This window comes from Schistocerca gregaria, chromosome X (assembly GCF_023897955.1).
Source record: "Schistocerca gregaria isolate iqSchGreg1 chromosome X, iqSchGreg1.2, whole genome shotgun sequence".
NCBI classification, from domain to species: Eukaryota; Metazoa; Arthropoda; class Insecta; order Orthoptera; family Acrididae; genus Schistocerca; species Schistocerca gregaria.
In genome coordinates, this window is record NC_064931.1 from 639,595,034 (window position 1) to 639,612,838 (window position 17,805).

At 42.2% G+C, this 17,805-nt stretch overlaps 1 protein-coding gene across 1 annotated transcript in view; it reads right to left on the reverse strand.

Moving 5' to 3' along the window:
- Positions 1-17,084, reverse strand: part of LOC126298753 (secreted frizzled-related protein 1-like) — a 361,533-nt gene extending 344,449 nt beyond the window's left edge. Inside the window, exon 1 of the mRNA XM_049990199.1 lies at positions 16,538-17,084. Within this exon, the coding sequence (XP_049846156.1) occupies positions 16,538-17,027 (490 nt within the window). The 5' untranslated portion in view covers positions 17,028-17,084. The remainder of the gene's footprint in view (positions 1-16,537) is intronic.
- Positions 17,085-17,805: the final 721 nt, after the last annotated feature.

Consider the following 17,805-nt stretch of genomic DNA (forward strand, 5'->3'; position numbering starts at 1 on the left):
TTTGACGACGAGCATGGATAAATAATAGGAACCTACATATATCGGCTGTTATCACTAGGCGAGAAACATTGCTGAAAAAATAAAAATGCAAATTTTCCTCTGTAAAAGGTAGTTATTTATTAGCATACCTACACAAGAAAGAGGAAAGGAACATTCTCTTTGCATAAAACTTGCGTTAAGAGATGGTGCTGCAATTAAGCTTATTTCCGAGACGGTGCACAATTATAAATAAACAGTAACTAATTCAGTGGAACAGTGGACCAAAAACACACCAGGGAGTACACATTACTGTGAAACAAACACAAATTATCATAAATATAGTGAAAAGCTTAATAGTAAATGAAGAATTCAAAAAGTGAAAGAATGGGAAAACAGCACGAAATAATTCAACATTACCAGCTCGGTAAGATTATTTATAGTGATGTATTCCCCAGGCAACTAATAAAAGTATGCCAACGTTTACAAAAGGCCACGAAAATAAAATAAACACTGGCAAAGAGCTAACACCAGACACAGAGAATAAAAATAGTGTGTGTGACCAACATTGTTTAATATCTAAATCGACGACATGGTCAGGGAATAAATGAAGGACAGAATACTCCAAGGTATAAGAACTGGGACAGATAAATATCTAAATACGATGCTTTTTGCCAACAACCAGGTAATCATACAGGGCAGTGAAGACAAATTATAAATAGCAATACACAGATCCTAAATTATAACCTGGATATGTCAACAACAAAAACAATCACATTTTTAGGAAAGTACCCTATAAGAACTAAGTCAATTGGCAGTTAAATAATAACAGACCAGGTGTCCCATTTCCAGTATCTAGTATGTGACATAACGTTTAAAGAAAAGAAGGACATAAATAGGAAAATTAACCTCCGTCAATATATATGTGGCTCAGAAATAAGAACATTGAAGGTAAAACGACTAGAGAACCAAACCCAAGTGACATTTTAGAAAGTCGTGGCGCCACCTACAGTACTACACGGAGCAGAAAGACATTAAGATCAAAAGACATAAGACAACTTGAAAAAACGGAAATGAAATTCCCCTATTCTGTGAAAGGCTGCACAAGAGAAGGAAAAATAAGAAATGAAGAAACAGGAAAAGGACTGGGAGTACAACCATTAACTGACAAAGTAATCCAACGAGTGCAGGATTGGGAACAGCATGTATTGCGTATGTAACTTCAGAAAACCCCTCGACAGGCGATGGAATACGATCATATTGGAAGGAGGAGTGTGGGAAGGCTGAGGAAGAGATGGTGAGCCCGGCACAGACCATAATGCCTGATCCTGGTGGGGCAGAAAAAGAACAAGATTTTGCTGTGTACGTATCTCGGTGTAAACCTTGTGGAGACAGTAGGTTCCAACTACCTGAAACTCGTGTCCTTTTGGCAACTATGAGGCCACGGGACGAGAAGGCACGGAGGGGATTTTGTGATAAAACGCTGGGGATGGCTGCTCGTTAACTGGCCCTGCGCGCCGGTGAAATGTGAGCGCCGGACGCTTTATCAGAAGCAGCGGCGGGTGCGCCGGATACGTGTCGCAAAAAGAGAAGCAAAAAGCCGGCCTCCCAGTCGAAGCCAAGAGCGAATCGATAAATCGTGCAAAATAAAAGAAAGGGACGGGGAAAAGAAATAGTCGCGTCGTATCCGCCGGTGTCTGCGACGCGGAGTCCACGCAAAAAAGAGGAGCCCGAGATATTACCTGGCCTGCATCGCCTATTCACTCGCGTGTCGGTTCCGAAATGAGAATATCGCCAGAGTGCATCTCACTGCGTGGTTCGGCCGTGTTTGGAATCCAGTTTTAACACCGTGGATGGCTGGAATTTAACGCTTATAGCCAAACAAACCCGTGACAGATTGCGCAGACTCACGTTCTAAACTCCGTTTACTGGGATAACCGTAAAATGGTCCAGGGACGAAATTATGCTTGTTTACCAAGTGAAAACATTTACGTCTCCGTATCTGTCGGCCTCACACTTAATAGCTCCGATACCAGAGGATCTTACATAAATGAGAAACGTGGCCAAGCAAGGTTAACACCCATATATCATTTATGATTTTGTTCGTAGCTGTTATTTTCGCAGCAACTGTAGTATATATTTCAGAATAAAATTCAGTCGTCAGTAGAAATGAAATTTTTATTTCGCCTTACCGGCTTCAACAGATTAATCTGTCATCCTAAGAAGCCTACAAAATTAAGGATGCTATAAATAATTAGACTTTGGCCATACATTAAATTTATGTAAAGTATATGAAGTTTATTGCAAAACATTACTTAATACTGATTTGGAAGATGCCAATATCTTCTTCACAGAAGCATAATGCCATGACATGTCATAAATGTACATATTGTGGGTGATTATTATAAACGTAGATTGATAATTTACAGTAAATGGATCAAATCTATACATAAACTCAAGTTGTTGCGCTAGCAGTAAGGAATACATATAAAAGGATATTAAAAGTTTAACTAAGGTATATAAAGAAGTTATGTAAAACATTTGAGAATTAGCCCATTCCTTTTAGACAATAGAACTATGTGTCATGTTTTTCAAACGGATTATATATGACTTCTTTGTCTACGTTATTTACAGTTTTTATATGTTTTTATATATGTTCCTTGCTGCTAGCGCAACAATTTCACTACGTACATAAATGTGAGTAATTTATTGTAAATTATCAATCTATCAATCTGTATTTACAATAATCACATACAATATGTACATTTTTGGTCGTGTCATGGCATTATGGTTCTGTGTAGAACATACCGACATCTGTTAAAAGCAACAATAAGCAAGTTTTGTAACACATTTATTGTAATTTAGATAAATGTATGCCCACGGTCTACTGATTTATAGCACTCCTAATTTTGTAGGTTTCTGAAAATCACATATTAATTTGTTGAAACCGATAAAGTGAAATAAAAATATCTGTGCGACTGACTCCTGAATTTTATTCTGAAATGTCTGTCTCATATTGCGGTAGACGCTATTTATAACTTTAATCGGCGTTTACAAACCAGATTTCACCAGCCTATCTTAGTTGCCCGAACAGTCTTTTGCTAGAACTTTAGTCAAACGCTCCCGCAGTTTTTTTTACATACCTAACTGTTGTTTCATACCATTAACATAAATTGCGTTCACATAAAGGCAACCACAAAGCCGTTATTTTCTGCAGTAAGGACTTTTCTTATTAGAGTCTTATTCTTTTCAAAGATGATGTTGTTGTGCATCTTTAGGGCGCTCAATATCGCGGTCATCATCACCCGCTTTTCAAAGAAACGTGGGAGACCTCCTCCACCTATTTTAGACGCTCTTCCGTATTTACAGAGATTTTGTGAACATACGGACATAAACAGTTCATTTCTTTTCCTAGCTTTCTCATTTTTTGTAATGTATTGCCATTGCTTTCTCCTTCGCTTCTATACTACTCTGACGTTACAGAGAGCTCAATCACCAAGAAGCATACGTTATACTGCTGATCAGGTTCATGACAGCACATACATAATTAGGGCTGCAGAATTGTATATGCCGTCTGGACAAAAAATAAAAAAAAAATAGTATAGTGTGAAGCACCCACAAGCGAAAAGTAGGACATCTACTCGTGGCACAGGATTAAAGAGAACATGGCTATATTTCTACAGAATCTCTCTCCACACTATGTGAAGGAAGATAGGAAGGAAGGAAAATTAAGGTTTAGCGTCACGACGATGACGAGGTTATTCGTGACAGAGCTCGGATTAGAAAGGAGGGAGAAGGAAATCGGCCGTGTCTTTTTCAGAGGTACCATCCTAGATTTGCCTTAAATTATTTTGGGGAACTATTGCATTGTCGAAAGGGGACTGGAACTGCTGTCGTCTGAAGTCCAAGGGCACAAACCAGCAACAGTTTTTGTTGAAGGACCCTGAAGAATGAATGATATCCCAGACACGTTCGACGGCCACACATGTCAGACGAACGTACAGGAGAGCTACTCATCGTTGTTGAGTGATAGCTTTCACATTTCCCGCCACACATGGTTGTGCACTGTCGTGCTGAAATATGGTGCCTGAAGGAGAGTCAGGAACTGTCTAAAAACTCTCCGGTCCATGTCCACATTCTCCCCAATAAATATTAGTTGGTATTGTATTTTTTGTTCAGTGGTGGCCTAAAACACAGAATCTGGCGTTTCTCTGCTATGCTGCTCAAGAATGCAGTCTGCTGGACAGCAGTCATCAAGGTAGTTTCTAACGCTTATGCAGCCATCACTACAGAACACGTAGAAACTGGATTCTTGCGGAAGTAATATATTTTGCCACCCAGCACTCTATCAGCGGCATTCAGGTGCCCACTCCAGCGTCGAGACAACACTGTAGACAAAGCTATATTATCCGTTACGGCCATAAGGTCAAGGTAGTTGTCATCCTGTGTAATGGGCAACTGCGGGGGCCAGCACCCTCTCGTAGCCATATACAATCCTGTTCTGTCTATTGGTTACACACACACATCATTGCGATGGTAGCATGGTAAGAAAATACGTTCCCTGGAACCGATTATAATGTTCCATTTAAAGTCATTCACATGCAGATATTGCACCCTTTGACGTCGACGTGGTACGTTGGCTCTTGCTCTCACGTTTGACCTTTCCAGTAGCAAAAGGGAGAACGCAGCTGGACTTGACGTGTATGACAGCTTTCTGCTAACTGAATCAGTTATTGCTGACACTCTACGTTAAACATTCCCCGAAGGAAAAGGAAGATTAGTGTTTGACCCCTCGTTGACAACGAGGTCATTAGGAAACGGACCACAAGTTCGGATTGGGGAAAAAAAATCTGCCGTGTCCTTTCAGAGGAATCGTCCCGCCATTCGCCTTAAGTGACTTAGGGAGCTCACGTAAAACATATCTGGATGGCCAGAGTGGGATTTGAACCGGCGTCCTCCCGAATACAAGACCAGTGTCTTAATCAATGCACCATCTCGTTCGGTAACATCTTCCAACTTACGATTCATGTTGATCATTCTTTCCAGGATTTTTAACTATCACAAACGTTAGTAGAGAACGTCTCAGAACAGTTATGATCCGACAGTGCGTTTATGGTCGTTGTGCTGTACAAATTATGGTAACAGAAGAATTTTCTTTGCCAGAATTTGGCCAGCATGAACAGGACAAGTTGGCTATAACTCATCATCATGATCTTATCGTCACATTTTGCTAACCAGACACTAGTGCATGACTAAACGCGTGAGAAGACATCAGACAATTACTGAAAAGTCTTCAAAATCGCACTGATGACTGATTTCAGGTATTATGACAGTATAAGTGATGCCGGATGTCGCTGACAACCGGTTCACAGTGTGATGGTCTGCAACTAGCTTTTCAAACAGCACCTGATCGTAAATTTTTCTGCGGGATTTTCAATCTCTCTTTCTCGTTGTTAAGAACAAAATATGCATACTTGTACCCCATCGGTTTAGCCGAAAGATAGGATCAGGAATTGCAAAAAGACATGGACTAAATATCCGCTCGGTGTAATTAATGGCAGCTTCAATAGAATGTGGTTAAATGTAAGACAATACTTATAACAAACAGAAAGAAACCGATAGAACGTTATTACAAAATTAGTAGTGAACATCGTATACATATTCAGGGATAATACCAAAAAGAAATATAAAATTTGAAGATCACTTAAAATCATTATTGATGTAGGCACGATGAAGACTTGCATTTGTTGGAAGGGTTCTGGGGAAAAAAGAAACATCATACGAGGTCCTAGTACAACATTTTCTACAGTATTGTTCCAGTGTTTGGAGTCCTTATCACGTAGGCATGACAACAGACAGCGAACGAATTCAGAGATGCGTTGGGAGGATGTTAAAAGGACGAAAATGTAACAGAAATGCTCGGGGAACTAAAATGGGAATCCTTGGAAAACATACGATATAGATCTCGTCAAACCCTGATGGGCAACCATATAGAACCTGTACTCGAAGAAGACTGTGCGACCATTATTTTGTCATCATCGTATATGACGCATAGGGTCGTGAGAACGAGATGAAAAAGAGTAGGGTGCACAGCGATATATATACATAGTCTTTTTTCAATTACTGAATACCGCAATGCAATAAGAAAGAAAATAAACACGAGGGCGTGCTGCAAAGTAATGCCTTGCAATTTTTTGTTCTGTTCCCAATATCGGTTGAGGTATTATATGCCACGCATATTGCTCGGTCGACTTTCCTGCTTCGCTGAAGCAAGTTGCATCCCTCTGCAGCTAGAGGGTTCCGTGTAACTACAGCGATAAACCAAAACATTATGACGACTGTCCACAGAGACGTTGGACGCCACCTAGTGGCGTTGCGGGCACGTGACGTAGTAACAAAAGCATATAAGCAGAGCAGACCCGGAAAGGGGATCACTGCAGCGAAGATATGGGCTGTAAATTGGGAAATCCATTGACATCAGTGGCTCTGACAAAGGGTATATTATTATTACGCAGAGGCTAAGAACGGGCATTGGTCGATTGTTCACGTGCTACTGTCGTGATCATCTGCGGAAAGAGGTTGGCGGACAATGAAACTACAACTAGGCGCCAAATGGTTGCTCGTCCACGACTCTTCATAGAACGTGGGGTTCGTAGACTTGTCTGCTCTGCGAAATAGATGGTAATATATGGCATCTCTGCCGAAAGAGCACAATGCTGGTGCACACACAAGTGTTCCAGAGCACACAGTTCATCGTACGTTGTAGAACATGGAGCTCCGCAGCAGACCATCACTACGTGTTGACATATTGATCTAACGATATCGTCACCTACGAGTGCAGTGAGCACGGGGCATCGCGATTCGATCGCCGATCAATTCGAACTAGTCCGCTTCTCGGGCGAATCACATTTTTGCTACTTTAGGTCGCTGGTCGTCTCCACAAACGCCGTTATTGAGATGAACGGCGGTTCGAAACGTGTACCACGCCACGGACGCAGGCTGGAGGGAGCAGTATTATGATATGGGAGACATTCCCCTGCTTTTGCATGGGAACTGTGGTAGTAATCGAATACACGCTGACAGCTGCGAACCACCTGCACGACTTAGCTTGATGTCTTCCCCCGGTGGCGATGCCATCTTTCAGCAGTATAACTGCACTAGTCTCGGAGCCAGAAATGTGCTACTGTCGTTTGAGGAGCATTATAATGAACTCACGTTGATGTCTCAGTGATCAAATTCGTCTGACGTAAATCCTATTGAAGCCATTTTGATCGCTATCGGGTGCCATCACCGCGCTCGCAAATTAGTGGCCCGTTATTTACGCGAATTACATCTAATGCCACATAACTCCACAAACTTACCGATGAAATGTCGGATCCCTGATACGGAGAATCAGTGATGTATTTCGTTCTAAAGGTGGCCAAACAAGCTATAAAGCAGGCGGTCATAATGTTTCGGATCATCATTGTATGTTGGCGCGTGAGGAACAGCGTGTTGTGGTTGAATTTCTAACCGCGGAAAACGTCCCTCTAACTGAAATCATGAAAGACGTGTACGGTAATGACTGTATCGACGTCAGTAATGGGCGATGTTGGGTTGTTCGTGATCGTAAGGAAGGGAAACGCGGTGCTAACCTCAACGTGTGCGACAGAGTTCCATCTTTTTCCAAAACTTAAAAACCACCTTCGAAGACTTCACTTTGATGGCGATGAAGCGGCGCAAGCAGAGGTGAGGTTGCGGCTCCCTGAACAAAGTCAAACATTCTAGAGTGACGCTATCAACGCAACAGTAACTATGTTGGCAAATAAATATGTAGACATGAATAATGGAAATGTAGGATATTAATACACTTAGTTTTATTTAAAGATCTTTTCGAGTTTCCACATAAAAAATTCGGAGGCATTACTTTTCAGTACGCCTTTGTAATATCGGAACAATGTACCGTAAATTGGCTTGTGGGGTATATCTATAGATGTAAATGGAAGTTTAATAGTGTATTACAAAATGGCTACTGGATTTTTTGTTGGTTATTTTTGTATAATCGAATCAGAAGGGCATTTTCTTGATGAATTTAATATATATGAATTTAATATATATATTTTTCAGACTGTAAGGTCTTGACAAATACTGATCCAGACATCACGATTTTCGGTGAGTCAGTAGTCGTCATCTCTATGTGGTGCACGTGAATCAATCGAATCATTCGAAAATATTAATTTTTAATATGGATCACCCAGCATTAGATACGGTGTACGAACATCAGCTCCTGTTATCAGGAGCTGGCAGAATCTTACCACAGTGGCCGTGAGGTGGCGCAGAGCATAGTACACGAACGTTCTCTACCCTTGGGTCCTCATTGCTGCAGGGTCTGAAGCAATAGCAATGATCGAAGACATGTTTTTTTCCCTGTTCCTCTTGAAATAGCAGTTCACTGTTTCCACGTCCTTGTTATAAGATTATAAAGATGTCACAGTTCTGTATATCATAATCTACATTCTCAAAAATTCGTGTATCTGTGGGCGCGTGCTCAGTAGGGCGGTCTGTAGCTTTAAAGCGACGGGCGAGTATTGTAGCTGCAGCCTAGAGGCTCACTCGGAAGATGCCCGAAATGTATAAAGTCGAAATATCCCGTGAAGAAATGTGATTTCTACGCGTGCACGCCAAAAATCTAATCGATAATACATTTTTCATCTTTCCAGAGTCGCGTAAAGGATCTTGCTGCCAGATTAAAACTATGTGTCAGAGCGACGTTCGTATTCAGAACCTTTGCCTTTCGCCGGAAAATGCTCTACTGACTGAGTTACCCGAGCAGAAATAGCGACCCGGCCACACAGCTTTACATCCGCCAGCAGCTCTCCTCTACTTTTCAAACTTCAAAGAAGTTCTCCTCTCAGAATTTTAGCTGTATAAGATATGCATTTTACTTACATATGATTTGACGATCAGTAACCATATGAAATTCAGCCTCGTGATACCAATCGAGTAGGTCGTAACTAAATGAAATATTATTCCAAATTATTCGCTGAATGCGACTTTCAAGACGTCAGCTGTGGTGAATATAGGTGTATTACTGAATTGCGACTTAAAAATTAGTACTCGAGCCCAAATTTCTTGCTTATCGCGACGGTCGCTTTAACCATTTCGGATATCCGTGCACGCTCCGCGGCTCGATCCAAACTACTGAGGTCATGAAATTCACATTCAGCGAATAATTTGGAATAATATTTCGTATAGCTGCTGACCTTCAAATCACATGTATGTATCATAAGCCGAGGTGGGGCATAAGACGATAAAGTGATCTCAATTCCTTGTAGTAGCGTCATTGTCCCTGAGAATCAATCAAGTAATGTTGCGAGCTTAAAGGGAGGCGTACATAAAACTGCGATATAAGAAAGTGGTCAGTGATAAACGGCGGTTTGGATCGGTCCGGAGAGCGTGCACGGATAGCCAAAATGATTCTGGCAACCGCTAACGAAAAGCGAGAAATCCAGACTTGCGTTCCGCTCCAAAACAAATTTTCATGTCACAATTGGGTAATAATCTATGCTCATTGCAGCTAATGTATGAAATTTTTATTCAGAGAACAACTAGGAATAAAATTCATTTTAGTTCATTTGTTTCTTTTATGTATTGTTAACTTCCTTGGTGATGTAAAGGACCCCTTTTATTACTCGCCCTGTAGGCATCCTACATTTAAATGTCATCTTGTTGTTTACAATTCTAAACATCAGGAATAATATTTTCCAATTAACCTTACTTAACTTATGGGCTTTTTGCAGCGCCAACGTGCGCGACTTTATTTCTGTTTTATAGGTATCCCGTTTATTATCACTTTTCTGGGAAAGGTTCACACTCTCTCCTAACAGAATGTGGGTAGAAGATACAAGGATCCAATATGGAATCGTTAAAGCATTCTCTTTCGGTGGTTTCGCGAAACAGCGTAAACGATGAATCAGAAAGGACCGATGGAGAATTGAGAAGGAAGGAAGGTTAAGAGCTCATATCGGTCGAGGAATCGACAGTCGGCTTGTTCAAGAACTGAGTACGTCATTGCCTGACTATATCTGATACTAGGGAAAAGTAACAGTCGTATGTTGAGTTTGTGCTCGGGTTTGCCTAACAAGCAGCTGAGGCTGGAGCTAAGACAAAATTTTTACACGGCAGATTTTCTGTCGTTGACTTTCTTCCTTATAAACCTTTGTATCTTTACGAGAGTCTGAACCATCACTATCCAAAGTGGTCTCTTAACATTAACATAAATTAGTGAGGACATGCTACTGGACTGGTCATTATGTGTCGCGTGTAAATTTTTATTTCATCCTTCTGGTGACTACTATTCGATCACTTTCTGTAACAGTATATTGCTTTCTAATATTGTTATTCTTAAGTTCCGTATCTCTCAGCGGTTCGAAGAGATAAGAGAAAACGTTAAGACTGCCACGTGGTGGCCACATAACCGTTCTTGTTAGGAACTGTTAAGAGTAACATAAAATTTCGAACTTGTAAACGAAGATCACTTTGAAAAGAACCGAATACTAAACCGAGCTAGACCTTGACACATGGCTCACATTACAGTGAGGCGGGATTCAAAACCCTGTCCAGCCACCCAGTTTGGTTTTACATGGCTTCCCTAAAGCTCGTAAGGCGAAAAACAGGGTGACTGCTTTCCTTCCCTATCATTGTTTAATCCGAGCTTGTGCTTCATTGATAACATCGTCGTTGACAGGCTACAGTAATGGGAAAAAGGGACCTATATTTTAATGTGGAATCCAAATCACGTGTTGTTCCTAGCAGCTCCTCAAATCGCTGAAAGGTGAATGCAGAGTAAATGCAGACCGAAAATTTCCGTGACTGGACCGGGATTTGGTCCCGCCACTTCTAGGTTTCTAGGCACGCGCTTTATCGCTAAACCACGAGGTCCGACGACGTGACACTTACGCCTAATGTTTCTTTCTTCCTACCTTCGAATACTAATAAATATATCTTGCGACATTAAGAAACTGACATAGAGACGAAGAAAGTTCCCTTTCAGAGCTACCCTGAAAATCTGCAGACTTCAGTGATAGTGCTAATAGCATAACTTTTATTTAAATCTTCAGGTGTTTTGCATTATGGTTCGATTAACTCATTTCCGGTTTATGTTTCTATTTTATCAGGATTTCACCAAGCTCTACAAAAATTCTGATGCACACTGAGGGAAACAAGTGTTTCTCCACCAAATTTCAGACTGTGCAAGCATTTGACATTACATGCGCTGATAACGAGTTAACATAACTGGCAAATCACTCGAACCCTATCGCGAAAAGTATTTTTATCTATTTAAATTGTCATAATTTCTGTTTACTTGCTCTACGGAAATGTGCCCATGAAATACCAACAATATAATTCAGAGACGGTGCGTTGCATTTTATTGTCATCATTCGCTTCTAATGTCACCAGCAACAACAAAAGAAATTTGGATTACTTTTGACGTATGCCTGACAGCAGTTCTCCATATCTTATCTAACTAAATGTCTGTGGGTAATATGCGTCCTGTATAAACTACTAGGACGCTAACTGTCTACTCCTTAAGGCAGTGTGTGTTCTGTAAGAAGTGATAGAAGGTCTAGAGTTTACTCCTTACACATGTTACACATCTATTGTAATTTTAGAGCAATGTTTCAAATAATCATCCATCATGCGAACGGGAAGCACAATGAGCTGTACATCCCTCGTCCTGAATACCAAAACTCGGTGCTGCTCTGAGTTGGCTGCCTGTGTCTAATTAAAGACCTTAGCAGTGACGTAGAACTGAGAGGCAGTGTGACAAGAGATATACTGACGTGACAATGGGAACCGCAGTGGGTTTCTCTGTGTCATCGCGTTATGTGTTATTTCAGACAAATAATTCCTCATATCCAGAGCTGTTCCGAAACCTCTCTGTTCTGTCACGGTGTATTCAATAAAACGAGAATAATACGTGTTCGTCCTCACGATCTGACTACACCAGATTAACAGTAACTGGTTTCCCACACTATCTTAAGCTCTTAGAATATCACTCCACGTATGTAACAATGGGAGACACAGAGTTGCAAAGCATTTGCTAAATCTGCAGAACGATTTGAAATGGAATGGTCATATAAAATTAATTGTTGATAAGGCGGGTACCAGGTTGAGATTCATTGGGAGAGTCCTTAGAAAATATAGTCCATCAACAAAGGAGGTGGCTTACAAAATACTCGTTCGACCTATACTTGAGTATTGCTCACTGCATCGAGGTGTAGCTTGCTCGCCAGGTTTCGAGAGGGTGCGCTTCTGGATGAGGTATCGAATATACTGCTTCCCCCTACTTATACCTCCCGTGGAGATCACGAATGTAAATCAGAGAGATTCGAGCGCTCACGGGGCCTTTCAGACAGTCGTTCTTCCCGCGAACCATACGCGACTGGAACAGTAAAGGGAGGTAATGACAGTGGCACGTAAAGTGCCCTCCGCCACACACCGTTGGGTGGCTTGCGGAGTATGAATGTAGATGTAGAACATCGCCAGGAACAAGTTTTTGTAGCGAAACTGCCAACGATATGAAACCTTCCATTATATTGAGCGAAGAAGACATCGTATCAGTAGAGAAGGATCACTAATACGAATACGATTCCGGTATTTCTATCGAACAATCTAACAGAGTGGAACATGAACTTACAAGCATTTGGCACTTTATTCTCACGTGACCTAACTGTCACGTGAGCATTCAGAAAGGTAAGTTTTTCACTGTGCTCAAGCTTCAATCTCTCGCTGAACTTCTGTCAGCACTGAACTGGCACCTCAAGTCCTGGTCAACCGTCCAGGTCGAGTTGTACGATTTTTTTTTTTTTTCGCGAACGAGAAAGAGGACGCACGATGTCAGTAAAGACAAAATATTTCTCGTTCACTCTTCTGTATCGCAGCAGCTACGATCGGCGTCACCTGCCTACCATTACGAACGTGGTCGCTTGTGCTTTGGTTCTTTGTCTGGATTGTTGACTTAGGTCTTCCGTCATGCAGTTGTATAATTGGACCGTTTTTAAGAAGGTGTCTCGACTGATGCCCCAGCCTTGTTGAATACAAAGGAAAAAGCTGTCTTGGTACAGCCCATGCCCTTTTTTTTATTCACGAAACTGTTGACATGTGTTTCCCCGTCAGTCTGCAATATTCACTGACTGTGCATCTTTTTGTTCTCATTACGTCACGTTCACCTTAAGAGTACACAATCAAATAAACATAATTCTTCTGTATGTAAAGTGAGTCATACATAATTGAACATCCTCGAGGAATTTCGGACAGTTGTACAGCCATAGATTTACTCTCAAACGACATTATGATATTTGTATCCTACAGTGTTAACTTCACACATAACAGCATTTAAGATTTTAAGACAACTATGTCACAAACTGAGTACTCGGTTACCGCAGAAAGCAACAAATGGTTCTACGAGAGTAGCTGATTTCTCTAAACGAGTATGTGCTGCAGTTGTTCACATCGCCAAGTCCATTAATCCATAATTAGTTATTAGTATTTTTATATATTTAGTAATATACATAGTTGTAGGAAATCACTGCTTGAACAATGATGTAAGACAACTTGAAAACCATAAGGGATAAGAATTGTGTTAGTTAATACTGTACGATGTATTTCGAGGTTTGATACCGGATCTTCACGTGCATGTCATCTACTAAAATTAAAACATGTGGGTAACCGAGACTATCACTGGTGCATATTAAGACACCAGTCGAAATTTAGCATAAATATCTATTTTACATTGCTGCTCGACTCTAGATGCTCAAAATATCACTACGGATGCTCACTCCCGCAATGCTTCTGACCAAATGCTGTGTTCTCTGTGGGACTACGTGGCTACGGGCAAGAATAAATAATAACAAGAACACACATATGTGGAATCCGTTAAATGTGCAGTAGCATATTTAAAGTTTTCCATTTGAAACAACAAATTTCTACAGATGACAATAACGATTATGTTAATTAAGACTGAAATACTTAATATTACTACTGATGGATTCACTTAAACATTTCGTTATGTTAGTGCGTCCACTCGAAACACTACAGTTACATCTCACAGATAATACAGCCGACCTGTAGCAGGTACAAAATCAATAAACCAAAGTGTGACTGTTTTTATACAAATGTTATCGAGATGGACCACAAAGTACCGCGCTTCTGGGAAGCCACTCGTAGCAGAGATGAACAAAGCTCTTATATTATATCACGTACCTCCTATGCACACAAATAAGGCATAGAACACCCACAACAGTTTATGACAGCTTTTCCATTGTCACATTTACAAGCCATTTACTAGCTATATTTCGCCTCAAACGTTAATGTAGTGGATTTCATATTCATCATAAAATAGCCATGTCTGCAGTGACTTCCATTTACTGTTACGCTGTTAAAAACCCATTAAGTTGCGAGCATTTGTTTCCACTCAAACCGAGATTCTCTACAGTTCTCGTTAAGGTATGGAGTCAAGTTATTAAGATATGTAAGATAAAGGATTTCATTAGACGTACTTAAAGAGTAATTATAGTTCAAGTACCGTATGCTTTGTCACTAACGGTGCCGTAAGTGTACCTCGGCGGCAGTAACACCTATTATTGTTGGATAGGGAACTACGAGAACTTTTGCTGCAATTTTCATTGAGAAGGATGGAAGATTTAGATGTGTATAAGCACAAAGTTTCCTCAAGGCCTAATCTGACATGAACAGCTGAAAAGAGAGGAACGTTGGGGTTCAACTTCCAACTGACGACGGGGTTATTAACAATAATACCATATAGGATAAGGCAAGGATGAAGAAGGAAATCGGCCGTGTCCTTTTCATGGGAACCATCCTGAACATCACCTTGATCGGTTTAGAGAAATCACGGAAAACGTACATCAGGATGGCCGAAAGAGGATTTCAACCCCGCACCACTCAATTAAAAACCCAATGTGCCAACCACTCCACCACCTCTCACATTATAGTCAGCTTGTGCACTCACTGCATGTCGCTAGCAAACAGTGGGTCAGAATACGTCTAAAAGTACCAGCATCGGACCTGAAGATGAGCTACGCTGAAGCTGACTGGAAGATCATCCCTACATTTTTGCAAATATTCTTAGACGAAAGTATGTCATGGAGACTGACAGAAGGGAAACTGAAAAAGGAGCTCAATCAACAAGCGGAAAATTTAAGAAGTAAAAAAAAATAATGTATAGATTTCCTGGTTTTTTTTTTTTATCTGCATCTAAACCTGACAAATTAAAGTACGTAGCTGAGAGTACTTTGTGTTGTGTGGCATTTTAGTTTCTTCCATTTCTCTGGAGTTTATAGGTTCTGTGTGAGGTTTTCATGGAACCTGTCCCACAAATCGAATATTGGAATTCTATCCTATGAGCCTTCCGTGAGAAATTAAGGGTCTTACCTTGAGCACTAGCGTGCTAACTTCCTCTTTTTTTTCTTAAAAAAAAAAAAAAAAAAACTAACCAGATGCCATGTTGGCACCTACTTAACTATAAATTATTTTTGATGGAAAGCATAGTGGTCACATTATAATACTGAAAATTATCATGCAGCTAGTTTTCTGTCCATTAAAAAACAACTTTTAGTACAGTGTTTGACAAGTCTTGTTGCTCTCCTCTGAGTATGCACCAGGTTCTCTGTTAACCTAGTATGATATAGACTCTGTACATTTAAGCTGTATACTAATAGGCCTATAGATCATGCAAATGACAGAGAGAACGAAGAAAATCCTACCAATGAATCAAAGGCTTTGTCACAATCGCGACTGCTCTTACGTAATTGTGTCACTTCATACCCTATTGAAGGAATGGCCTTAGGTTTGGTATGTCGTAAGTAATGAACCCCAAAATTGACACATTAATCGAGTATATTACTAATAATAATAATAATAATAACAGCAACTCTCTGGTGTTCTCAAAAAATATCTGGCTCTCTTTCGTCTCTAATTTCCTTTCTTGTTTTCGTGAAAGTGTCAGGCTATAGCATTATTTGAGATTGGAGTGAATTATATCCATTACCGTCTGGGAAGAGTACAAGTAAACTCCGAGAGATAGTACAGTAACAATGGACCAATATCGGGAGAAACCGTTCAAAGGCCTGACAGGACATACAGATTTAGAGTGGGCCAATTTAGATTAGAAGTATTCCTTCGAGCAAATGAAATTCAGAATAATAGGGACGTGCAGATCTTTCGATTAATTCCTCATACCCGAGAACCATTTAACTCAGGATCTGTGGAAGGAGCTATATTTTTTCTTTTAAATGCGTATTATGTATTTTCAATATAGGACATGTTCGACACCGTTGAAGATCTCGTAACCGTAGATCTACGGAACAAAAAATGAAATGTAATAAAATTAAAAATTGGCTACGATATTTGTCAAGTCGCCAGTAACGATTCCTGCAGTGCTTCCCACCACCCAAAGAGACAGTACGGGGGTGCACGTTGCAACAATGAACGCAGTACCGCACGTGGCGACTGAAAATGAAGCGCGTGCTGCAGCTGCCAGAGAAGTGGGCGTACTACTCACCGGCGGCGGCGTCGTCGCGCGCCTGCGGCGTGATGCACATGTCGTTATCCACGGGGAACCTGTCGCAGCGGAACATGTCGGGCCACGGGAAGCCGTAGGTGTTCATGCGCGCCTCGCAGCCGACGCGCACCTTGTCGCAGAGCGACCGGCACGGGTAGATGGCGCGGTCGAGGCACACGGGGCTGAACAGCGAGCAGAGGAAGAGCTGCGTGTCGGGGTGGCAGCGCACGTTGAGCAGAGGCAGCCAGGACGCCGCCTGCTGCGACACCTCGGCCATGGTGTCGTGCTCGAGCAGGTTGGGCAGCCGCATCTTGAGGTAGCCGATGCCGTGGCAGAGGCTCATGTTGCGCGGGATGTCGACGCAGATGGGCTGCGAGGGCCGGCCGGCGCCGAGCCCGCCCCAGTAGGCGAGCGAGCGGCGCGCGGCGGCGGCGGCTGCGCCCGCGGCCAGCGCCAGCCACAGCCACGCGGCAGCTCCGGGTCCCGTCATGGCGGCGCGCCGACTGCCGACCCGCCGCGGCCGCGCCGCTGCCTCGGCCCCAGCGGCGCGCGTCACGTGACACGCCGGGCCACGTGCCGCCGACCTCGCCCAACGCCCGCGCCCGCCGCGCCGCCGACACCCGCCGGCACCCCTCCGACACCCGGCGCCGCAAAATTTTGCGACGGCCCGACCAGCACGGCACCACAACGCAGTTACTTAGAAAAGACCTGCAACATGGACATCTCGGAGGTAATGCATGTACACTAAGGTGACAAAAGTCGTGTCTCCCAGTATCGTGTCTGACCTCCTTTTGCCGGGCATAGTGCAGCAACTCGACCTGGCGTGGACTCAACAAGTAATTGGAGGTCTCTTGCACAAATATTGAGCCATTCTGCCTCGCCTGCCGGAGTAGCCGAGCGGTTCTAGGCGCCACAGTCTGAATCGCGCGACCGCTACGGTCGCAGGTTCGAATCCTGCCTCGGGAATGGATGTGTGTGACGTCGTTAGCTTAGTTAGGTTTAAATAGTTCTAAGATCTGGGGGACTGATGACCTCAGAAGTTAAGTCCCATAGTGCTCTGAGCTAACCAGTCGCAAATAATTGTGGGCCGGTGATGTGATATTGTTTTTTGGGGACATGAAGTCCATGAATTTACTGCAGATTGTCCCCAAGTAGCCGAATATAACCATTTCCAGTCAATGATTGGTTCATTTGCACCAGAGGACCCAGTCCATTACATGTAAACACAGCCCACGTCGTGATGCACCCACAACCAGATTGCACAGTGC